The 25,692-nt window shown below is 39.0% G+C and overlaps 3 protein-coding genes across 5 annotated transcripts; all 3 read left to right on the top strand.

Annotated features, from left to right (window-relative positions):
- The first annotated feature begins 5,115 nt into the window (after positions 1-5,115).
- On the top strand, positions 5,116-7,481 carry LOC113033654 (nuclear factor 7, brain-like). The gene has a single exon (XM_026187669.2). The coding sequence runs from the start codon at positions 5,254-5,256 to the stop codon at positions 6,664-6,666; it is 1,413 nt and encodes a 470-aa protein (XP_026043454.2). The 5' UTR covers positions 5,116-5,253; the 3' UTR covers positions 6,667-7,481.
- A 5,728-nt stretch (positions 7,482-13,209) lies between these two features.
- On the top strand, positions 13,210-14,843 carry LOC113033360 (nuclear factor 7, ovary-like). The gene has a single exon (XM_080309440.1). The coding sequence runs from the start codon at positions 13,355-13,357 to the stop codon at positions 14,783-14,785; it is 1,431 nt and encodes a 476-aa protein (XP_080165566.1). The 5' UTR covers positions 13,210-13,354; the 3' UTR covers positions 14,786-14,843.
- Positions 14,844-15,468: 625 nt separating this feature from the next.
- On the top strand, positions 15,469-25,586 carry LOC113033311 (uncharacterized). Of its 3 annotated transcripts, none has more exons than XM_026186987.2 (13): positions 15,469-15,583; positions 16,187-16,886; positions 17,445-17,509; positions 17,749-17,829; positions 18,335-18,424; positions 18,534-18,623; positions 18,898-20,770; positions 21,088-21,174; positions 22,315-22,587; positions 23,065-23,226; positions 23,581-23,856; positions 24,023-24,175; positions 24,939-25,586. In XM_026186987.2, the coding sequence occupies exons 2-13, from the start codon at positions 16,250-16,252 to the stop codon at positions 25,235-25,237; spliced, it is 4,086 nt and encodes a 1,361-aa protein (XP_026042772.2). In that variant the 5' UTR covers positions 15,469-15,583; positions 16,187-16,249; the 3' UTR covers positions 25,238-25,586. The 3 variants fall into 3 exon arrangements, with proteins under 3 accessions (XP_026042772.2, XP_080165565.1, XP_026042773.2); XM_080309439.1 differs by having other exon boundaries at positions 15,547-15,850; positions 23,065-23,217; XM_026186988.2 differs by having other exon boundaries at positions 15,547-15,850.
- Positions 25,587-25,692: the final 106 nt, after the last annotated feature.

Below are 25,692 nucleotides of genomic sequence, written 5' to 3'. Positions count from 1 at the left end.
TCTATTAGTTTGTAAATATTCTTGTTGTGCTGAAGCTGTTTTATTGAAACAATCAGCAGATTTTATCAAATCAAGAATTTATTTTAAGCAGCTACATTTTAAATCTTTTTTTCAGACCAACATTCACATTTAACCCCAGACAGAAATCAAATGTGATCATTGATAAACTTTACATTCTCACAGCTAATCTGTATGTTTACAAACTCAGAAAATAGTTTGTATGAACAAAGCTGCAGAGATTTCAGATGAAGGTGCAGCTTTATAATAGTGGTGTTTTATTTGTATATTATATTTACGCACAAGATGGAGACAAAGTTCAGATTTTGTTCTCTAGTAAAAATGTTTACACTGTAAACATTTACACTTATCCCATTTTTAAATGTAAATCATTAAATGTTAGAAATGACTTCACTTAACAGATAAACAGAACACTAAGACTGAGCCAAGTTCATCTGTAAATATTTTAAATAAACAAATAAAATGTCTAATCACACTTTCACCTCAGGTCAGTGTCAGTCTGATCAGCTCAAATCCAGAATCCTGCTGCGATAAAGCAAATTGTCTCTTTAGGATCAAATCAAACTGCTGCTGCTGATGTGGTCGCTGTAGTGTCTGTAAGTTTGAGTCTTGTGTGTCATCTGCAACCACCACACATTCAGAGGGGGAGAGAGGGCAGTACAGGCCTCGACCAACACCCACAAAGCTCCCCTGCGGGGAAAGAATCTGGCCAAAACTCCACTGGTTAAAATGTCTCTGCTCTCTGGTGTCACTGTAGTGCAGAGGCTTCAGAACTAGAATCCTCTGGTTTAAGGATTTCTTCAACATTAAATAATCCAGTGACAGTTGTCTGTATTTCCACCGCTGCACGCAAACAATAACTGTTAACAATGAATTCAGCAAAATTTATTTTTCAAATTGTAAACAAATACAGTTTAAAACAGCATTTCTGTCGCTGCCACAGAGTAACTCACATTAGGACCCCGTCCTCGTTTGGGCTGTTAAAAGTCAATTTACTCGCGTGAGCAGGATTTCTCTCCGAACGCAGGGAGCTGCCCGCCAGAGCGTGAAACTGTCACAGTGCGTGCAAAGGAGACACTGCTCTACAAAAAGTGTGATTTTTATCCTGGTGGGAGCAGAACAGCTAAAGTAAGAGGGAAATTCATAACAATTTTTTAAATGCGACATGTAGTTTTGATCTTCTTTTGCTGCTGGTTCAGTGAATTTTGGTCTTAGAGTGACGAAACCTGCAGCTGCAGAATCTGTGAGGTGTCGGCTTTCAGCTCCTGACAGCATGTCCACGTACGTGACATCGGATGAAAGATCCACACTTTCTGTTTAAATCCATTCACCTGCTGTTATTTCCTGTTTTAGCTGTTTGCTGTGTTGAAATAGTTTTGTGAGCTTTAAGCTGAGATTTACACCTTAAGATCACACACAGAAACACAGAGAGAGTCAGAAGCAGGTCCAACCGGCTGGGCAGCTGCCCTTTTGTAATGATCCCTGGCAAGTGATTGACCTACTGTGCACAGATCAGCCAATAGACACATACCAATTAACTTTAAATGGGCCAATAGATACAGGCCTTACACTTGAAAGACAAGAGAAACAGAGGAATAACAGTGACACTTGTCGTGGCATGTAACAATTATACCTCAGACTGCATGTTTGAGGTATAATTTTAATCTCCAAAAAATGCATGAATTTAATACAAATATGTGGGGATAGAAACAAAGCATCAATCCTATCATGGTAGACTTGATCCCATAGCAATACCAGAGTTGGTATCGATACTATCAATACTTGGATCGATCTGCCCACCTCTACTGATTGCATTGTTCTTCAATACGTAAGATACACTTCACATTCTTGGTCTCATTTTTTTTTTTTGCTATATTAAGATAAAGTAAAACATGAGTTGTCAAAATGTTTTACTTCTTTTCCTTTTTTGTTTTGAGGGCAACTACTCACACAAATAATATGAGTATCTGAACGACAGCCTAGCAGCACCATCTGGTGAAGACAAATGACATATTGTAGATATCAAGTGGAGGTGGAAAAAAGGCCGGAGAGAACCCACACAAACATGACAAGTCCACACAGAAAGGCCCAGGTGATGGAGATGAACTTGGGGCCTTCTTGCTGTGAGGCAACACTGCTTTTGGACACCTGCTTTTTAGGTGGTCAGACACACTGAAACACTGAGGAGTCTGAGGCTATCATGTGGGTAATTTGTTGGTTTCTGGCTCACTATTTTTGTCGTGTATGTCTTCTTATTGTCTTTTAACAAGAGAGTGGAGAGCAGGAGGCAGAAGCTTCAGACAAGAGGAGGCTGCAGCTGAAATTGTGGGAATCATCACTATAACATCATAGTTTGTGAATGAGCTCTCCAAAACCACTTTCAATCCTGCCTTATGTAAAAGTTCAGGTTTGCTCAACGTATAAAGTGATGTTATTCATTTAGACACAGGTCACTGTTACATTAAGGTTCTTCATGAGTTCATTCACATGTTTTCATAAACATGATTAAGAAATGAGCAACATCATGCATTTCTATTTGCAGAATTTGTCAGTACATGAAGTGGTGCATGATGCTTCTCATTTGATTTTGTTAGCTTGGCAGCTATATTTTGATAGTTAATTTCATAATTACAACAGGCAAACTTTAAACTGAGTCATATAAACTACAGTCTGCAGAGAGCTGTCACTGCCATTTGCTGTTAACTCATCCTTGATCCTGCTTCTACTTCCTGTGTAATACGTTTCCAAAAGACACAAACTAACCCTCATATTTTTTTGATAAATCTCAGACTATAATTATTACGGTCACCTGTCACAGATTGTCTTCATCATGATAAACATGTTAAAATTAATTACAAATACATTACATACAAATTTTATGTACCATATTTTTCAGATTATAAGGCGCACTGTCGATGAACGGGTCTGTTTTCATACATAAGGTGCACCAAGCGAAACAAAACAGTCACATCAAACTTTACTCAACTCATTTTTCTTGCTTCCTCCACTTCTGTACCATTGATTCATTAATGTTGAAAATTCTCGCAGAAGCTCTATTCCCATGTTGTTGCAGTATATTAATGACTAACCTCATATTGTGGATGGATTATCTCAGTTGTTCTCCTGACTGAAGTTCGGTCCGTTTACAGCATCCTGCCATGTGATTGCATTTGTTCCAAACCATCGGGAACCCTCACATTAACTTTTATCAAGTGGAAAAAAGTTAAAGTTCATCCTCCAGCTTCACTGTTTATGTTACACTTTAAATAATTTGAAATTAGTAAAATTTAGAAACTTGTATTTATCTAAAATTTGACAATGGTTGTATGACAAAAGTTTTTTGTCTAATATTTTCAATGCTCTTTTGTAGCATACTTCGATTGGCCCAATAGCAACAAGACTGGTAAAGGACCAACTTGTAATACAGTATTCAATATGAGCCAGTATCATAGAGTGCAGGAAGGTAATCACTGCTTTTTCTGATGTGCGGATATGTCTAAAGTTCAGTATATTAACATTTACAGTTCTCACTACTTTTTAAACGTGTTTTTTTAAAGGGTAATTTTGAGTCTAGCAGTACTCCCAAATACTTAAATCCTCAACATCAAAGCTGATGGGCTGCATCATCAGCAGATTAAGCTTCTGTAAAAAATTACCGTATAAGTCTCCTAATGCTAATTCAAATTACACAGTTTACTTACACCCCACTACACAAGGTAACCAGTACTAGCATCGGCCTATTTAATCAAGTATTTATTGCTGCCATTTAGTGATCTCTCCATTAATTAAACAATTGTGGTTTTGAATATGTTTTTATGAATCATAAACTAATGCACTGTTTCATACATTCATTTATATGAAGAATATTAAAATATCATCATTGGCCTAACACTGTTATATGTGACTTTGTGCATTTATTGTACAGCCTAACAACAACAGCCTAATTCTGGTTTCTCACACAAACTCTGTCTGACTTCATCAGTCACAGAAAAGTCTTAAGAGCGCTGCTGCTTCTTTAAGTGAATGATCAAAATACTTGTTAAATGTATTTTGTGACTAGACACCTGCTAGACCTCACACCATTAGAGAGACCTTGTATGTGAAATTGGCTGCTTTAACACAGTAATGTCACAACTTCTGGAATAAATAAAGTATTTGTTGTCTTGTCATGGATCCATTTAATGCATTTATAAAAGCTCTACGGTGTTCTGTTTCATAAAAAAGTGGATGTGATTGACAACTTCAAGGCAGTAGTACCTTAAACATGACTTTGACCAGAATCTGATTTATGACATGTGACTGTAAATTCTTCTGTGTTGTCACAGTTTAATGTCATATCAACAAGTTTATATCAGTTTGTTTATTTTTTCATTATCAGCATTTCTGGTTTCTCAGTGTCCACTGTGATTCTTCTATTTATTTTTCATTATTATTTTGGTGACATCACCATCTCATCACATTTCAGTTCATGACAAACTTGAAAGTTGGAGTCTAAAGGTCTAAAATCTTATGCAGGTTTGAGGCCACAGCCCAGGTAGCAAAAGCAGATATTATGTTTGGTGGTTATTAATGTATAAATGTATTCACTGGTATATATTTAGTTTATAACAAGCATATTTTAATGATGTATTATTTGAAAAAATAAACTTTTGACTTCATGTATTTCAGCTGCATTTTACTCAGAATTATTGCTTCATGTTCATGAGGGTCAAGAATTTTTCTTTGTTTTGAGTGTGAGAGCAGAGGTCTGGCAGGTTGACAATCTAAACCCTGTGATGAATCCAAATTTATGTCTTTGGTTGCAACGAAAACTTTAGTTCAAACTGCAGATAAAAACTCTGAGAACATGCTGACTTTTCCTACTTGAACTTCTGAAACACCACAGCTTCACCTTCTTTGTCTAATTTTTATGTTCTATTTAGGTTTCGTTTTTTAAAAAGGAGAAGTCAAGATTTTCTACATTTTTCACTTTTGTGTCGTTTTAAGGAGCACAAATTGAAAACTATCTGAATGACACACACAGCGCCCTCTGATGGACACAAGTGTTATGTGCGTGTTTCAATTTAACACGTGATCGTGATTCATGAAAATGAAAGTAAATTCCGGCACTTTTGAACTGAGCTGAGACGCCATTACAGGGAGTCAGATCTCTGCTGAAAAACACACGTTTGGAGGATTTTTATCAGAAAGTTCAAGAGACACTAATTTGGTGAGTTAATAATACTTAAAGATCAAATGGCTGAGAGAGCTCTTTTTGAAAATTTCCTGAGCTGCCATGTGTGCTCAGAGACTTTCAGAGATCCTGTGTCTCTGAGCTGCAGCCACAGCTTCTGTTCAAGCTGCCTGCAGAAATTCTGGAAACAAACAACAAACCAAAACTGTCCCATTTGTAAAAGAAAATCTTCAAAGGATCGTCCTTATGTCAACTTTGCGCTGAAAGAACTTGCTGATTCATTTGCTGGGAGACAGAAATCTGGATCATCTGAGACAGGAGAAAAGAAATTAATGGCAGTGTGCAGTAAACACGACGAAGAACCTAAACTGTTCTGTGTGGATGAGCAGAGAGCTGTGTGTACTGTGTGTGACTTTCCTCACCACCAGAGTCACAAAGTGGTTCCTGTAGAAGAAGCAGTCAGTGACCTGAAGGAGCAGCTGAAATCTGACTTAAAGTCTCTGCAGGACAAGAGGAACAAATACAAACAAGTGGAGGAAACATACAATGAAGTGATTCAACACTCCAAGAAGCAGCTGTTGTCCACAGAGAGGCAGATCAGAGCAGAGTTCAACAAGCTCCAGCAGTTCCTGAAAGAGGAAGAGGAGTCCAGACTGGCAGCTTTGAGGGAGGAAGAGGAGCAGAAGGGGAGGACTATCAGCAGAGAGATGAAGATGATTGAGGAGCAGATCTCCTCTCTGTCAGACAGCATCTCTGCTGTTGAAGAAGAGCTGCAGAAACACAGCGTGCCATTCCTCAGCAGTTATAAAGACACTCAGAGCAGAGCCAGAGCCCAGAGCTCAGTGTCAGATCCACAGCTGGTCTCAGGAGCACTGATAGATGTGGCCAAACACCTGGGCAACCTGTCCTTCAGAGTGTGGGAGAAGATGAAGGAGAAGGTCCACTTCAGTCCTGTCATTCTGGACCCAAACACTGCACACTGCTGTCTCTATCTGTCTGATGATCTGACCAGTGTGAGGAATGGAGACACAAAGCAGCAGCTTCCTGATAATCCAGAGAGAAACACTAATTATACCAATGTTTTTGGCTCTGAGGGCTTCAGCTCAGGGAAACACAGCTGGGAGGTGGAGGTGGGAGACCATCCTGACTGGACTGTGGGTTTAGTTAAAGAGTCAGTTGACAGGAAGGGAGAGTGTTCTGGTTCACCAAAATATGGAATCTGGCGTTTAAAATATGACAGTGGAAAATACACTAATTGTGTTGGTCAGACTGGGACAGTGAAGAAGAGTCTCCAGAGGATCAGAGTCCAGCTGGACTATGACAGGGGGGAGGTGTCCTTCTATGACCCTGAAGACATGACTCACATCTACACTTACAGAGACACTTTCACTGAGAAACTCTTCCCATATTTTGGTATTGGAAAGGCAGGAGACGCCAAAACCTCTGATATCAAAATCTGTCAGACTGAGATTTGATTGTAAAGTGATTCTTTATTTTAACTGTTTTTTCAGTACAGCAACAGGGTTAATTTTGGGGAAATTATTAATCACACTGTCTGACTTCATTATCAGGTTTTGTTTTATTTTGTTGTTCTAGTGGAACTATTAGCAATTCAATGAAACTAAAGCAACTTTTTCATGTGAAAATCTTGTGACCCACTCGAGTTTCTGTCAGAAACTTTTACATTTTTTTCTTGTTTCTTTTAAATTAATATTTTCAGAATATTTCTCATGTTGTTCGTGTAAATATTTTTGATAGTTTTAAAATCTGAATGATGATTTCTTTGCTTTTCAAAGTTGTTGAGTGTGAACAGCAAACTGTGACACTTCTTAAAAGAAGGATTCATGATTAAACATCAGCAAGAGTCAACTTTACAACTACAAGATTTAAATGTCCTGATTATCAGCATCTTGTTTTCAGTTAAATAACATTTGAAAGTAACACGTCTTCTTTAAAGTTTTCCAAATTCAAAGAAATGACTTCTAAGTTGTGACGCTGTCTCATCAGTGTATCTACACTTGATTGATTTCATTAAAAATGTTCTTTCTTGTGTTGTTTTTAACCTTAATCAGAAGCTGACATCTCTCACAGTTTGAAAGATTTCTGGATCTTCTCATGTTTCATAATTAGGTTTTAATTTGATTTTCAAACTTCACTCTCAGTCTCAGTGTTTCAATGAATCACCTACCTTTGATTTGTACTTCAATGTTATTCTTTAACTGCTCTCTTTGATTATTCAGATCACAAAATGTTTCTGTGAAGTGAAATAAATAAATTCAGTGATTCTGTTGTTGTTGTGTTTGACAGTAAATCAGCTTTTCAGACACAGTCATTAGTTCAGATTCATTTAACTTGGAAACTCACTTTGATTGTTGTGTTTACATTTAACTGACTCCTTAGAATAAAAGATTATTTGCTTCTATTAGTTTGTAAATATTCTTGTTGTGCTGAAGCTGTTTTATTGAAACAATCAGCAGATTTTATCAAATCAAGAATTTATTTTAAGCAGCTACATTTTAAATCTTTTTTTCACACCAACATTCACATTTAACTCCAGACAGAAATCAAATGTGATCATTGATAAACTTTACATTCTCACAGCTAATCTGTATGTTTACAAACTCAGAAAATAGTTTGTATGAACAAAGCTGCAGAGATTTCAGATGAAGGTGCAGCTTTATAATAGTGATGTTTTATTTGTATATTATATTTACGCACAAGATGGAGACAAAGTTCATATTTTCCTCTCTAGTAAAAATGTTTACACTGTAAACATTTACACTTATCCCATTTTTAAATGTAAATCATTAAATGTTAGAAATGACTTCACTTAACAGATAAACAGAACACTAAGACTGAGCCAAGTTCATCTGTAAATATTTTAAATAAACAAATAAAATGTCTAATCACACTTTCACCTCAGGTCAGTGTCAGTCTGATCAGCTCAAATCCAGAATCCTGCTGCGATAAAGCAAATTGTCTCTTTAGGATCAAATCAAACTGCTGCTGCTGATGTGGTCGCTGTAGTGTCTGTAAGTTTGAGTCTTGTGTGTCATCTGCAACCACCACACATTCAGAGGGGGAGAGAGGGCAGTACAGGCCTCGACCAACACCCACAAAGCTCTCCTGCAGGGAAAGAATCTGGCCAAAACTCCACTGGTTAAAATGTCTCTGCTCTCTGGTGTCACTGTAGTGCAGAGGCTTCAGAACTAGAATCCTCTGGTTTAAAGATTTCTTCAACATTAAATAATCCAGTGACAGTTGTCTGTATTTCCACCGCTGCACACAAACAATAACTGTTAACAATGAATTCAGCAAACTTTATTTTTCAAATTGTGAACAAATACAGTTTAAAACAGCATTTCTGTCGCTGCCACAGAGTAACTCACATTAGGACCCCGTCCTCGTTTGGGCTGTTAAAAGTCAATTTACTCGCGTGAGCAGGATTTCTATCCGGGAGCAGGTAGCTGCCCGCCAGAGCGTGAAACTGTCACAGCGCGTGTAAAGGAGACACTGCTCTGGTCTGTGATCTCTGGTCTCCCACTCAGAGACACAGGTTCCTGAGTGTCTAGCATTCCTACTGCTATGGGAGGCGCTGAGAACACTCTTCGTGTGAGAGAAAATCTCCTCACGCAAATATGTAGAGCCAAATACTGTCAATAATGCAATGTTCTTAAGACTTGTCAGGTAGTCGAGCTTTTCAGTTCAATCAGCTGCATTTCGATGTCTTCTGTGTCCAGCCAGTTAAAGAGAGACAAATCCAGCTGCTCATTAAAGCTTTCTGACTTGATCAGAAAAGAAAGCATTGGTCCATACACCCGAAAGTCCTGAACATGCACAGTGATTTCTGTCTTGAGTCTTCGGATGTATCCGTGTATTTCCGTGGTGTTGATGCTGCGCTGAGTGGGCAGCACCTGAAGCATGAAGCGCCTGTCAGTGCACCCCAGGGTGGCTGTGGCTACAATGTAGCTGCCATCACCAGTGTGTGAATATGTGTGTGAATGGGTGGATGACTGGATGTGTAAAGCGCTTTGGGGTCCTTAGGGACTAGTAAAGCGCTATACAAATACAGGTCATTTTACCATTTTTACCATTTGAAGTGTTGGAGTGTGGACGTTTCAACATTGCTTGAAAAACTGCCAGCTAGTAACATCTCTCACCGGTAGGCGAAGTGATTTTTAGCCAATTGCAAGTTGAATCATGTAGTTGGGGTTGTTAGCTAAGATACTGTCATTAAGAAGCGGCACAACTAACATGTCTACTCGAGCTAATTTGCGATGTGCACCGCTGGCCTGACCGTAGATATTTATTTTTAATGCACGTTTTCAGATTAATTCATTGCCTGTCATGCCATCAGGGCCAGCTGTGGTTAGAGTGCCCAGGGTTGCCAACCCCTGATCTATTGCTTTCCTCACATCAAGAAGTTGTCAATCAAAATCAATACAGCTCTTCCTGCATCTGGAGCTTGTGAAAGACTGTGTGAGACTCCTGTTCACTGCTGAACAGTTACAGCTTCACAGCAAGAACCTTGAGAGCAAACTGTCCTGTTTAGTGGCTGCTCCATACCAGACTGTGATGGAGGAGCACAGGACAGACTCAATGACTGCAGTGTAGAACTGGATCAGCAGCTCATGTGGAAGACTGTACTTCCCCAGTTGTCTCAGGAAGTACATCCTCTGCTGGGTCTTTTTGAGTATGGAGTTGATGTTGGTCTCCCACTTCAGGTCCTGGGAGATGGTTGTACCCAGGAACTTGAAGATCTTCACAGTTGACACAGGGCTGTCTGATATGGTGAGGGGGAGCAGAGTTGAGGGATGTCTCCTGAAGTCCACTGTCATCTCTACAGTCTTAAGAGTGTTCAGCTCCAGATTGTGCTGACTGCACCAGAGTACCAGCCGCTCAACTTCCTGCCGGTATGCAGACCCATCACCATCCTGAATGAGGCCAATGACAGTGGTGTCATCTGCAAACTTTAGGAGTTTAACAGCCGAGTTCTTGGAGGTGCAGTCGTTAGTGTAGAGGGAGAACAGTAGTGGTGAGAGGACACATCCTTGGGGGGCACAAATACTGAGGGACCGGGTTTCAGAGGTGATCTCCCCCAGCCTCACTTGTTGCTTTCTGTCTGTCAGGAAGCTGGTGATCCACTGACAGGTAGCTGGTGACACGCTGAGCTGGGAGAGTTTGGAGGAAAGAAGTTCAGGCACAATGGTGTTAAAAGCTGAACTAAAGTCCACAAACAGGACCCTGGCATAAGTTCCCGGGCGGTCAAGGTGTTGCAGGGCGTAATGCAGCCCCATGTTCACTGCATCATCCACTGACCTGTTTGCCCGGTAGGCAAACTGCAGAGGGTCCAGCTGGTGGCCTGTAATGTCTTTCAGATGGGCTAACACCAGTCGTTCGAAGGATTTCATGACCACAGACGTCAAGGCGACAGGTCTGTAGTCATTCAGTCCTTTGATGGTGGGTTTCTTGGGAACAGGGATGATGGTGGAGCGTTTGAAGCAGGAGGGAACTTCATACAGTTCCAGGGATCTGTTGAAGATGCGAGTAAAGATGGGAGCCAGCTGTTCAGCACAGGTTTTGAGGCAGGAGGGTGAGACACCGTCTGGTCCGGGGGCTTTCCTGGGCTTCTGTTTCTGGAATAGTCGGCTCACATCCTCAGTGTGTATTCTGAGTTTCAGGGAGGAGGAAAGGGGGGTGAGAGGTGTGGTGGAGGTCGTTGAGTCCGGATTGGAGAGGGTGGTGGTGGTCGTAGGGTCTGGATTGGGGAGGGTGGGGGTGGTCGTTGTGGTAAAGTGAGCTACCTTGTATGTACATATGTTGAAGTTGCCTCGTTCTAATGTTTTTTTTTTCTGAGGATGCTGTGCCATTTGGAGTAAAAGTGAATATAATGTATACAGCACATCTTGTCACTGGAAATGGTTTGCACTGTTCATATATTTATATTATTTATTGTAGTTATTGGTTAAAAAGCTTTATGTTGGGAAAAACTGAAATCTGGAAATTCAATTTCTTGTGCCTTATTTTGTTAATGTTTTTATATTCTATTTGAAAACACTAAAATTTGTATTTTTATTTATTTTATTTTTTTGTATGTATGTATGATAGCATTTTTTTAAGGTGAAAAATAAATCAGACATTACAACCAGTTACTCAGTACTTGATTAGTCTTTTCACCAACTACTTTACTCTTACTTGATTAATTTTTGGACGACTACTTTCAATTTTACTTGAGTAACAATATTGTAAAGTAATGTTACTCTTGCTTGAGTACAATTTTTGGATACTCGACCCACCTAAAATATTGTCATTGGCCTTATGTGTGACTCTGTGCATCTACTGTGCAACCTAATATTGATACTGTGGTTTCTCACACATACTTTGTCATTGCATTGATCACAGTATAGCATTAGCTCAGCACTACTGAACTGAACTTTGTGGAGAACCAATTTCTTTCTACTAAACTTTTGCCCAGCTGTGTCTTGTTTCATGTTTAATCCAAACCCTCTGCCTTTTCTTTATGGGTTAATGTTTGTCCCACATTTTCACTTCCTTTAACTGTATTTATCTTAAAAAACTTAAAAACAGTAATCATATGTTATTGTTTTTTTGTTTGTTTTTTTGTCTTTTTTGCACAGGGAGTAGTGCAAAAAGAGAATTTTTAATAGGAATTTTAAAAAAATGAATATTTCATTAATTCGGTTTATACAACCTGATTGGATCCCTCCATCCTGATAACTGCTGCTGTGGATAATGGACCCAGACCATCCTCTGCATCTCCTACTGGACCTGCATGTAAACACTTCCTTCAACAACTGTTTCAGCTTCACTGACACAAAGATACAGAAAATCTACACCTTACACCACAATCCCTGTACTCAGTTTAGACATAAGATCCTTATTGTGTCATATTATGTATTGATTTATTGAACACTTCACTCTTTGTATTTTTTCTTTCATTGGCTTCATTTAATGCATTTATAAGAGCTCTACAATGTTGTTGTTGTTTTTTGTCTTTTTAATTATTTTTCAAGAAAGTGGACGTGATTGACAACTTCGAGGCAGTAGTACCTTAAAACATGACTTTGACCAGAATCTGATTTGTGACATGTGACTGTAAATTCTTCTGTGTTGTCACAGTTCAGTGTCATATTATGTCATATCAACAGTTTATATCAGATTTATTTTTTGATTATTAGCATTTCTGGTCTGTTCGCTGTGATTTTTCTCTTTATTTTTCATTATTATTTCGGTGACATCTCTAACACTGATCAGCTCATCACATTTCAGTTCATGACAAACTTGAAAGTTGGAGTCTAAAGGTCTAAACTCTTATGCAGGTTTGAGGCCACAGCCCAGGTAGTAAAAGCAGATATTATGTTTGGTGAATTCTCTAAAAGAAATTTGCTTTCTTGAAGGACTGTAAGGTACAAGCTGTAAAGATGTGACATTTGATGAGTGTAGAAACTTTCCTGAACTGTAACGTGTTCAGAGACATTCAGAGATCCTGTGTCCCTGAACTCGAACTACTTACAGGATGTAGTCAGTTTACAGTAATACAGTCATCTTTGATTGAATCTGGTCAAAGGAAATTAACTTCACTGGTATACATTTAGTTTTTAACAAGCATATTTTAATGATGTATTATTTGAAAAAATAAACTTTTGACTTCATGTATTTCAGCTGCATTTTACTCAGAATTATTGCTTCATATTCATGAGGGTCAAGAATTTTTCTTTGTTTTGAGTGTGAGAGCAGAGGTCTGGCAGGTTGACAATCTAAACCCTGTGATGAACTTCTGAAACACCACAGCTTCACCTTCTTTGTGTCATTTTTATGTTCTATTTAGGTTTCGTTTTTTTTAAAAGGAGAAGTCAAGATTTTCTACATTTTTCACTTTGGTGTCGTTTTAAGGAGCATAAACTGAAAACTATCTGAATGACACAGACAGCGCCCTCTGATGGACACAAGTGTTATGTGCGTGTTTCAGTTTAACACGTGATCGTGATTCATGAAAATGGAAGTAAATTCCGACACTTTTGAACTGAGCTGAGACGCCATTACAGGGAGTCAGATCTCTGCTGAAAAAAACACGTTTGGAGGATTTTAATCAGAAAGTTCAAGAGACACTAATTTGGTGAGTTAATAATACTTTAAGATCAAATGGCTGAGAAAGTCAGACTTTTGGAAAATTTCCTGAGCTGCCATGTGTGTTCAGAGACTTTCAGAGATCCTGTGTCTCTGAGCTGCAGCCACAGCTTCTGTTCAAGCTGCCTGCAGAAATTCTGGGAACAAACTACAAACAAAAAGTGTCCCATTTGTAAAGGAAAATCTTCAAAGGATTATCCTATTGTCAACTTTACACTGAAAGAACTTGCTGATTCCTTTGCTGGGAGACAGAAATCTGGATCATCTGAGACAGAAAAGAGAGAGAAGAAATTAACAGTGGTGTGCAGTAAACATGAGGAAGAGCCTGAACTGTTCTGTGTGGACGAGCAGAGAGCTGTGTGTCCTGTGTGTGAGTTTTCTCTCCACCAGAGTCACAAAGTGGTTCCTGTAGAAGAAGCAGTCAGTGACCTGAAGGAGCAGCTGAAATCTGACTTAAAGTCTCTGCAGGACAAGAGGAACAAATACAAACAAGTGGAGGAAACATACAATGAAGTGATTCAACACTCCAAGAAGCAGCTGTTGTCCACAGAGAGGCAGATCAGAGCAGAGTTCAACAAGCTCCAGCAGTTCCTGAAAGAGGAAGAGGAGTCCAGACTGGCAGCTCTGAGGGAGGAAGAGGAGCAGAAGGGGAGGACTATCAGCAGAGAGATGAAGATGATTGAGGAGCAGATCTCCTCTCTGTCAGACAGCATCTCTGCTGTTGAAGAAGAGCTGCAGAAACACAGCGTGCCATTCCTCAGCAGTTATAAAGACACTCAGAGCAGAGCCAGAGCCCAGAGCTCAGTGTCAGATCCACAGCTGGTCTCAGGAGCACTGATGGATGTGGCCAAACACCTGGGCAACCTGTCCTTCAGAGTGTGGGAGAAGATGAAGGAGAAGGTCCACTTCAGTCCTGTCATTCTGGACCCAAACACTGCAAACCCAGTTCTCTGTCTGTCTGATGTTCTGACCAGTGTGAGATTTGGAGACACAAAGCAGCAGCTTCTCAACAATCCAGAGAGAAACACTCAGTATTTTAATGTTTTTGGCTCTGAGGTTTTTAGCTCAGGGAAACACAGCTGGGATGTGGTGGTGGGAGACCATACTCGCTGGAATATTGATTTGACTAAAGATTCATCTAACGGGAAGGGAGAGCATTCTGCTTCACCTGAATTTGGAGTCTGGTGTTTGCTATATGGCAGTGGAAAATGCTGTAATGGTTTTGGTCAAGCTATGACAGTGAAGAAGAGACTCCAAAGGATAAGAATCCAGCTGGACTATGACAGAGGAGAGGTGTCCTTCTATGATGTTGATGGCATGGCTCACATATACACCTACAAAGACACTTTCACTGAGAAACTCTTTCCATATTTGCATATTGGAGAGCCTGGAAGCATAAAAGTCTGTCAGACTGATATTTCCCCCATAGTGAGAAAGATTTTGTAGTATAGTCAGTGTATCATGCTTCTGTGTACTGTATGCACTCATGACAAGTGTACTTAACTGTATGTTTATACACTACATGGACTGCATTAAATACATTTTAAGATGACTGTATGGAGATGGGTTACATTTGTGACTTTTTTTATATTGAAAATAGTCCGTGACTGATTATATTTTCTTTCATCCCACAAAAGAAATGATTCGTTGCTTTGATTGCTTTTACCCGAAATACTTGAGAAATTAGATATATTTTTGTTTTTGTTTTTTTTAAAAATATATGTTAATGACAATGACAATAACTGTAAGCAAAAGGAATCTTTCTGTTCTTGAAATGTACTGAATGTATTTTGATGAGATTTATCACCAGTAGGGGGCTGTCTATGGGGAAATGGTCAGCCAACAAACTGATCTTAGGTTGATAAGTTGGAACAGCACATATCAGATGCTGTCATGGCTACATAATGAGAAAGAACCAGTCTGGGTATCTCTTGCTTCTCTTCCAACAGATTTAACGCCACTTACGGCTGATGAATGTGACATCGCAAGGAAGGATGCAGTAACATTAATTTAAAAAATGACCTTTGTTTGCTCGTTATTGAGCTTTTACAGCGTGGCAGGAATTATTTTTAAATAAATACAATTTCTTCCACCTTTGGCTCATTAAAAATTTTTTAAGTGAAGGTCCAATTTATTTCATAATTGTAGAACTGTATCTTATTTTGGAAAAAATAGACGGAAGTTTTACTTTCTCAGTGATGCTGTGATGTAAACAACGACCATTACTTCCGGTTATGGCCGCAGGTATGGTTTTTCCTGATTTCTAAAGCGGTTTGCGGGAAATTAAATTGATTTTTTTGCACACTCTGTTTATTTCATATCACTAATTTTAGAACTAGTATCAGTTTCACGGATATTTTTTATGGTTTTTGGTCCTGAGCGCGCTAACAGCTAGTTAAAAAAACTGACTTGATAGCACATTGTTAAGCTAGTTACGTTTTTCTCGTTTCGACCGTATTTGCAGCAGTTTAAACGCAACTGTCCATTTCTCGCTGTAAACATCAATGCCCAGTAAGTATTCCTTTTTTAAAAATATCATTTAGAGACTGATATGTTATTTGGTGCGGTGCAGCTTCAAGGGTCGGTGACCCACTCAGCTAAAACACATTTTGGTGCTAAGCTGACCTGTTTTTCGTAAAGCGAAAGGCTGATTTCAGTTACTACATTTTCCCTTCTTGCATGTTCTTACGTATGCGTTTTCCAAAATGTTTTGGTATTGATTCATTATTTTATGATTTTTCTATTGTCTTCTGCCCGTTTTCAGCTTTGAAAACCTGAATTAAAAATTAAAAACACACCACAGAAAAGTAATGAAATTCTGGTATTATAATGTTCTATTTCTGTTAGGACCTCTACTCAAGGAAGTAAAGGAGACTTTCAAGCAGTGAACTTTGATGGTGATGGAGAGTGATGGATAACCCGACAGCAAATAAGAGCCACATTCCCTGTCCGTCTTGGATGGCCCAGAATGGCTGGTCAGCAGCTTCATCTCAGAACCCGCTCGTCAGCCTTCTCCCCACCTCCTATGACCACATGCAGGCATCTCATCAGAGTTGTACTAACAATTTGAACACTGTATCTTCCAGAAACAACCCTCATGCTGACATGTATAAAACCTCTCATATTGGCAGCATTCCATCATCCAGCTCGCTGTTTGCCACAGATATCCCAAATCTCTCTCAAGGTATTTCTTTTAATCAGCAAAGCTCTAACCTTTCACCGATCATGGTATCAGCGAACCAAGGAAAAAATGTTACCCCACCAGCTCTTCAACAGTCAAACCAAGGACTTCAGCTTTGTGGGGCCCAGGATTTATCTGTTCTCTCATCCCACAATGCCTTCAAAACATTTCAAAATCCAATATCCAGTCAGGGTTTGTCAAGTGGGATTCAAGGTCTACCCCCCCGCCTGCCGTCATGCAGACAACATCAAGCTGCTTTTGACGGAGAAAATGTGGAGTCCGCTCATGGTGCAGGAAACACTCAAAGCTATACCTCATCCACCTCTCAGGAGCAGCGTGAGTGGTTACCTTCATCACATTGCAGAGGTAAGCTGTAGCTGTATTACATGCATGTTATAATGTATTTTTTCATATCATATTAATGTAGGTACGCATGCAAGGTTGGATTTAAACTCTGTCCAAAGCAGTGTTTAGTATTTTAGTTGGTGCATTAGTTAAGCGGCTTACATAAATGCAAATAGTTGATTAAGTGTTAGGGTTTTGAGGGGTGTTGAATCCTATTCTTACTATCACAGGACAAGAGAACAACACTGTATGACAAAACTAACAAATTAAATTCTTGAATATCTGATATTTAAGGAAAGCACTTGTTTTACTTGTTTTTTTTTTGTTTCTTTTTTGTTTTTCTTTTTTTTGGAAGTGTAAATGTTTTTAAAGTCTTTTAGCTCTTCCTCACACAGTCTTTAAAAATGTAACCAAAATTTAAATTTAGTTACATTAGACTGATCTAATTTGTCTGTTGTGGATTGTTATACTTAAAATGTAAACTAAAAAGTTGACCTTGTTTCACCTGTCTAAACAAGTGTTTGCAGAACTGTTTAACACTTTGTGTGTTTGTTTTTAACTTTACTGTCTTCTCTTCAGGAGCTGTGAATGACCCCGTCCCAAAAGAAGCTGTTCAAAACAAAAACACAAATAGATCTACTACGGTGAGGAAAATAACAGCAAATGTTGTTTGATGGATGATTTGAAGATATTTGCATTTTTCCACACCTTTTTGCTTTTACAGAGGTTTACATTTTAAGTCCCTTTTAACTGTAGCACTGCAATAAAGGCAAAATCTTCCCTTTTAACCGACATCATGTTAAAGAGCCTTGGAGATTTTAGATGATTACTACTATAACTATTATATTTTGTCCTGTAAAGGTTTTATTATGTCTGCTTTCAGGCCAGCAGTGAAAAGCGGCGTTCAGATGTTTTACAGCAGCGCGCTGAGCTGCTTAAACAACTGGCAGAGATGGATAAACTTGTAAGTGTGTTATGGCATTTTTTTAAATAAATAAGGTAATTGATGCTTTTAAATAGTTCCCAACAAACATAGTTGAAACCCTGATAGCACATCTCTGGTCAAAATTGTGCGCAGTACAACAACAAAAACAGAACTGTGAAGTGGTGGACATACCGATTAATTTGTTAACTAAGTAGTCGTGAACAGATGGGAACATGTTTTCTCCATGTGCAATAAGTAGAATTACGAGAGTCTGTTATTGCTATTTGTGTTAACATACATCAATTTTGTCTCATATGTTGCAATATGAACTTAAGTTAGTTCCCCCTGCCCATAATGTCGACGTCTTCCAGACTGAAAGACGTGGTGTTTAATTTTCTTTCTTGCTAGAAAGTGTAATGATGAAGCTGATGTTTTCTCAAAGTCAAAATGTTTGCTGGGTTGTTATCTAGTATTAATACTTTAAAATTATTAAAGAAAATTCTACACCGTTGCTCCCTGCTTACTTCACTTTCCTCCTGTTAAGCTGAAAGCATTGCCATCAGAAAACAGCAGCGATGGGCAGTCGTCAGATGATGAGCCACCTCAGTGTGAACAGACTGCTGCAAATTCAAAGGTAACTGCACAATAAATTATTGCTTGCACGTTCTTTGGGCTTTTCATATGCTGTGTGATTGTCAAGGTTGTTATCACATCATATCACCTTTTAATTATTTCTATTACAGTCACGTAATTCAGCAAATGGTTCTTCACCTTCATACTATGACGAGGAAAATGATGCTTGTGATACGCCAGAGTCACCTGCAGAATCGCTGGTATTTACCTGCATTTTTAACTTTGTTTATGATATTAAATTTTGCATGCTGATTACAGCATGTTGGATTTTATTATTGTATTACATTATAAATTGTAAATTATCATTAATAATAAAAAGTGACCATAACCCCGTGTTTTGGGGAACCGAAAAGGACTTTTTTGAAGGGAAAAATGTTAGAGGTTTTTAATTTGTTTATCTTTGTTTGTTGTTGTTGTTGTTGTTTTTGTTTAATCTTAAGTCAAGGAAAAAAAGATTTATTTTATTTCTTTCAGAAAAAGGAAGTTGTTTCAGACATGTCAGGGGACGACGATGATCAGGATTACTCACCAGGGAGTGATGAAGAGTTCAAAGAAGGTTCTTCAGATGAATCCAGTCATAGCGATCCAGAGTCCCCCGTGAGTGAAGAACCGCACCAAGAAGAGCAAAACTCAAAATCAGAAAATTCTTCTGGAAAGGATAAAGGAGTCACTCCTGTAAAGAGGAAACCTATGATTAGTCAGGCAGAAGCGTCACAAACGCCAGTGTTGCCAGCTGTAAAACGACCAAATTCAAAAGCTCGATTTTATGACAAGAAGAATTACTGCTTGTTTTGCTCCAAGGCTGTATTAAAACTGTCACGGCATTTTGAGTCAATTCACAGTGACAAACCAGAGGTTGCAGCTGCATTTCAGTATCCCAAACACTCCAAAGAAAGACAAAATATATGGAAAAAATTAACAAATGAAGGAAACTTTGCACATAATAAAAATGTTTTGAAAACAGGAGAGGGAACTCTTGTCGTACGACAAAGACCGAAAGTGCTTGGACAGGCCCGTGACTTTCTTCCTTGTCTTCACTGTCATGGTCTTTTTGTGAAGAGAAACCTGTTCAAACACATGAGGACGTGCCCAGCGAAAAGCAAGATTGAAAAGGATTCAGGTATTGGAAAAAAGCGCATTGCATCAATGTGTGTGCTGGCAACTGTGGACTGTGAAGACCGTGGCATAAGTGATGTCGCTAGGAGCATTCTGAATGAAATGATATACGATGATGTGACGCGAGCTGTCATGGATGACAGGATTCTCTTGCAGTTCGGGGAATACATGTACAATCATTATGGCCGTGATGCGAAAAAGCACCCATATATAAGACAAAACCTTCGTCAGATAGCAAGACTTGTGCTTGAGGCTCAAAAAACGACCCCAATGAAGAAGCTGGAGGACTTCTTTCACCCTTCAAACTTCCAGCGTGTGGTGTCTGCAGTGAACGTCCTGGCAGGCTATGATTCAGAAACCAAAATTTACGCCGCTCCTTCCGTTGCAATCAAGCTTGGCCACAGCCTGCAGAAGACCTGCACTATTGTTAAGGATAATGCGGTAAAGTCTGGTGATACAAAACAGGCAGAGGCTGCTAAAAACTTCCTCTCTGTATACCAAAAGAAGTGGACTAAGCTTGTTTCTTCGGCCGCATTAAGAAGTCTCAGAGAAATTAAATCAAAACGAGCAAAGCAGATACCACTTGTTCAAGATATGAAGCGCTTGCATTTCCACTTGGAGAAGGTTCATACTACAGCTGAGAAGAATCTACGAGACAGTCTTTCTACAGAAAATTTTGTCGCTCTGGCCAGAGTCATGCTTTCCCGGATAATCCTCTTCAACAAGAGAAAGCCTCGAGAGGTTGCAACGATTCAGCTGACGGAATTCATGTCACGAACAAAGTCAGATCCGCCTGATGACTTGGACCTGTCTGTCACAGAGTTGGAAAAAACCATGTGTAGGTTCTTCACCAGAGTTGACGTACGTGGGGACTGTGGGAGAAAAGTCCCTGTTTTACTGAAGCCCTCATTTGAGTCGGCTCTGGAGCTTCTAGTGGATTCTCGTGAGGCATGTGGGATCACCAGTAAGAATCCCTTCGTCTTTGCCCGACCAAATGCTCTGTCTAACTACAGGGGGACAGATTGTCTTCAAGGATTTATCAAAGAATGTGGAGCTCAAAACTCTGAAGGTCTGACATCAAAAAATGTCCGCAAGCATTTTGCAAAAATGCTACAACTGATGAACCTGGATGAAAATGAAGCCAACCAAATTTTTGGGCCTAATAACAAAATCCAGATCCTGCGGCAGTGCAATGACTCCACACTGGATGATATTGAAATGGATTCTGAAGGTAATAAGGCTTATAAAAAGTAGGCCTACACTACTTTAGACTAATTGGCACTGATTCCTGACTCCCATCACTAGCTAGAAATATAAGAAAAAAGTAAGAAAGTTGGATATTTTTAACTGGTTAAAAAAAACGTACGCCATGAGCTACTCAGTTGTGATTGTTTGCAGAAGGCAACATGCTGAGTGAAGTTATAAAGCTGGAGTCACTCAGTTAAGTTAAAAAAAACAAGTGTGTGTAAATCCTGCAATTTATTTGAAGAAATGTGTGTATACGTGCGGGGATTGCTGAGAGAAAACATCTTTTTGTCTTTAATCCAGCTGACTCGTGGGATCAAAGTGAAGGCAGACCAGCATCTCTTAATCAACAAAAACATGGAGGAAAAAGTGCCAACAAATCTATCAGAGGTAATCATGGTGAACTTTAACAGACTTTCTCTTGTTTCTTTTTCATTTTTAGCCAAAAAAAAAAACAGGACAGAAAAAAATAATAAATGGCAGCTAAGTCATTAAAAAAATAGCAGGTCATGAAACAGTAAAAGAAGCAAAAGATTTGTTAAGCTGTTGTGTTCAAAATGTTCCAAAAGAGGTGCGCTCGTTGGCTTTTTTGCTGTTGATAAACCTGAACCTAAAAAACATTCTCACTGTCATCATCTGTCAGATGATTCTGTCCTCGATTATGCTCTCTGCATCCGTGAGTCCGCTCGTGTCCAAGTGACTTAATATTCATGATAAGTTAAAAGGGTCTGTGCAGACGTCCGTGTGCTTTGTGTTTTGTGACTGTGTAGACTCGTCCACAGGGAATTTCCGTTACAGTGCAACAGTAACTTGACACAGAAAAAATCCAGATTACAACAAGCGAAAGTGAAAATGCATTTGGCAAAAAAAAAAAAAAGAAAGAAAGTGAAAATGCACAAAACACAGTTTATGTTTGGAGGTTTTACATTTTCAGTGGAAAACAAGTTCTCAGGTTCAAAATGTTAATTAGAATCATTTTACTACTATATTTAAATGTGCAAACATGTTTCAACACATGGCTGAAATATGTTGGAGGTCACTAGAAAGATTTTAACGTGAAATGCATTCAGAAAAAGATTGTCTTACAGGGAATTGCAAACCTTTCTGAAACCCTACACCGTAACCTGATGTCCACCTCCCTTGAAATGTAACTGTAGTCTGGGTCAGTGCAGCCCACAACTCTTCTGATTGGCCAGCTCAGTACTGTTGATTCTTTCTATGCATTTACTGCTTAATATCTAAGCACGTTTGTAAATATGAAAATGTGGGCAAATTGCTCCAATATGAGATTTGACATCGACTGTATCAATAAATAAGTGAGAACTGAGTGATGGTGGAGGCGTAGCAGGAGAGGGTGAGATTCAGAGAGAATCTGTGGAAGAAAACCTGCCACCAAGCAGGTTGATTTCAGTCTGTTACCCCAGTAATTGTCAGAGAGTTTAACTTGGTTCTGTTTCTAGAACAGAAACTCCAGTCATTTCCTCTTCTCAGGATTAATGTGAGTTCTCTTTTTTTTTTTTATTCTGTTAGGCTCTAAATGTACACCCAAACACGTATGGGGGGATGCTGAGGTTCGTGCTGTAGAAACACACATGATGCGCTTCATTCAGGAGCACAAAGTGCCCCAGAAGGACGACTGCGTCAAGTGTCTTGAAGCTGAGGCAAAAGCACTGAGGAACCGCACATGGAAAGGTCTAAAGAACTACGTCCGAAACAGGATCACAACTCTGAAAAGACAAAATGACTCTTCGCAGGATTCTCCGACCAGCTGCAAAAGGCCCAGAGAAGCAGAACCACAGCAAAGTACTGCACATTACCTACAGCTATAGATGTGATATGTTGCTGAAGGCCAAACCTGTTTTTTTGGTTTTTTGTAAATGTCTTCAGCAACCCTTTTTCCTTATTCTTTGCTATTCTTTACCTCCTTCTCTCACTCTTCGATCTCTCTGTTCAGCTTTTTTTTTGTATCTGTCTCTTTCACAAAGTCATGAGTGTCTTCCTCTATTAGAATGGCCAACAAAAGCTAATAATTGCCCACCACTTTAACAATACCAGTCTGTTCTTTTTATGAGCACAGCAGTTTTCATCGTGGTGTTGTTTCAAATAATCCAGCTGATTTTTTGAATACTCACAGTTTTATGCTGTACCCTTAAATGCTGTTTTAGGGTACAGATTAGAATCATAGTTGTTGTAAATATTGTATTTGCATGTCTGTGTATATGTGCTGGGATTTCTAAGGAGAACATAGACTTAATTACTTAATTACTTATTTATTTATAGCAAGACAGCCTTCGAGTGGACGACAAGCTGACTCACAGGATCACGATGAAGGCTCTACTGCAGACAGTGGAGAGGCACCTTTTAATCATCAAAAAGCACATGGAGAAACAAGAAGCTCCAGCAAGACTACACGTCCCAAATCTGTCAAATCAGGTGGACATGGTAATAATGGTAGTATTTAAGACTGACACGGTATTTTTAGGTAATATCATGTCATGCTAGCTACTTCCTGAGATGTTTTCATTACCAGACTGTCAGACTTAATTTTACTTACAGTATTTTACGTATTTTACGTACATTAGTAGAATGTAGACCTCCATGGTTCTTACTCTGTCATTGCGTGGCTAGCATTTTAGCCCAGGTTTTAGGGATACCTGCTTTTTATCAGTGGTATTTATTGGTTCTGGTCTTGCACACAGATCACAAGGAAGTTCTCAGAAAAATATTCCTATACTCTCTGCCCAAGATGAATTTTAATGTCAGGATCATTGATTTTTTTTCTTTTCTTCATGACAGGTTCCCTTCATAAAACTAAACACACGTGGGAGGAGGCAGAGGTCCATGCTGTAGAAAGACACATGATGAGTTTCATTCAAGGCCACAAGGTGCCTCAGAAAGACGACTGCATAAAGTGTCTTGATGCTGAGCCAAGAGTGCTGAGAAACCGCACGTGGAAAGGTGTAAAGGACTACGTCAGAAACAGGATCACAACCCTACAAAGACAAAGCGGCTTCTCCCTGGATTCACCGAAAAGCAGGAAAAGGCCCAGAAAATCAGCAGAGCCACAGCAGAGTACTGCATATTACTAACCGCTGTAGATTTGATATGATGTTGTTTTCTTCAACATTCCCTCTTAATTGACTTATCTCTCCCCCTACTCTCCCCATTAAGATTCCCAGTAAAAAGTAATAAAGTAATAATTTTCCTTATACGTATATATTTTTTGTCTTCAATACAGTGAGACAGTCTGCAGGTGGAGAACAAGCCAGTTCATGGGATCACAATGACTCCTATGCAGGTGGTGGAACAGAAATGTTTTATCATCAACAAGAAGATGAAGAAACAACAAGCTCCAGCAAAACGAGCAGATCTGTCAAATCCAGTGAGAAAGGTAATAATGGTCACCTTTAATATACTTCCTGTCTATTCATTTCTCTTTGCCTTTGGTTTAGATTGCCTTCATCACAATAATGGGACCGTCACACAAACTTATAATAAATTAATAAAAATACAAGAGTCAAATTAGTAGGCCAACCACCTTTTATGTGTTGCTGAAGGTTCAGGACACCTTACATCTTTCTTCATCTGCCTCGTTCATCTTTGCCAATTTTTGGAATGTTAGCTTTTTACCACGATGAATGAAATAATCACATATTTTGTCAAATAAGATTCAAACTATTTCACAAGTAAACCCACCAGCCTCTAGCAGCACAGTATATTAACACAATCTAGACATGACGGTCCTACGTGCAGCATTTTAGGTGAAAAGAGCTCATGGAAAATAAACAAATAGTATCCAAAATGGAACAAAGTCTGTGTGTGGAGCATTTTACTTATAGCCCTTCCAGTTCAATATTATATATTTCATAAAAAGTAAAGTAGTCATTTATATTTAACATCTAAAAATAAACGGAATAGGTGTGCCCACTTCTTTGTTGGGCATGATGGATGCACTTTCTCAACAAGCAGTCATTAGCATCCGAATGAAACAGTAATCTGGTATTATCTATAAAAACAAGGTGGGCACAAATACAGCAAATAATACATTCAGTTGCATGATAGAAGCATCTACAGATGGCCCCTGACAAAATCATAAAAAGAAATAACCATGAAAAAATAATATATTGTTATGGGGGTTTTTTTCATCCTCATAGGTTTCCACCTTAAAACTAAACACACGTGGGAGGAGGCAGAGGTCCACGCTGTAGAAAGACACATGATGAGTTTCATTCAAGGCCACAAGGTGCCTCAGAAAGACGACTGCATCAGGTGTCTTGATGCTGAGCCAAGAGCGCTGAGAAACCGCACGTGGAAAGGGGTGAAGGACTACGTCAGAAACAGGATCACAACCCTGCAAAGACAAAGTGACTGTTTCCAAGATTCACCAAAAAGCAGGAAAAGGCCCAGAAAATCAGCGGGACAGCAGAGTACTCCACATTACCAACAGCTGTAGATTTGATATGATGTTAATACTCAAACCTGCATCATTTCACATCCTTCAGCTGACTTATTGTTCTTTAGTCTTTCTGTCCATTTGTATATCAGATGTGAGAATATCTTTCCATTATGGTTCTCAGTTTTTGTTTTCTTTTTTTTATGTTTTATTTTATCAAGTTTGTTTAACAGAGACTGTTCATGAATACTGAAAAATTACTGTTTTATTCACATTTAGATAAAAGGTTTTTTTTATGGTGTTCCTGGGTACTGTGACCAATTTTGAATACAGTATCTGGTTACATTGGTTGGTATACTGGCACATGATGCTTTGTTAAAATAAATGTTCAACAGTAAAGTCTCAAAAATAATATTGTAGCTTTTTTTTTGGCCAGGGGGGCAAAACCTTGTATCTTGATGGCACATTATTGTACACCAAGAGTGTACAGGAGTGGTAGGAAAATTAGTCATTCA

This window comes from Astatotilapia calliptera, chromosome 12 (genome assembly GCF_964374335.1).
Source record: "Astatotilapia calliptera chromosome 12, fAstCal68.1, whole genome shotgun sequence".
NCBI lineage: Eukaryota > Metazoa > Chordata > Actinopteri > Cichliformes > Cichlidae > Astatotilapia > Astatotilapia calliptera.
The sequence above is the reverse complement of the archived record's forward strand: the minus strand, read 5'-3'. Positions and strand labels throughout refer to the sequence as shown.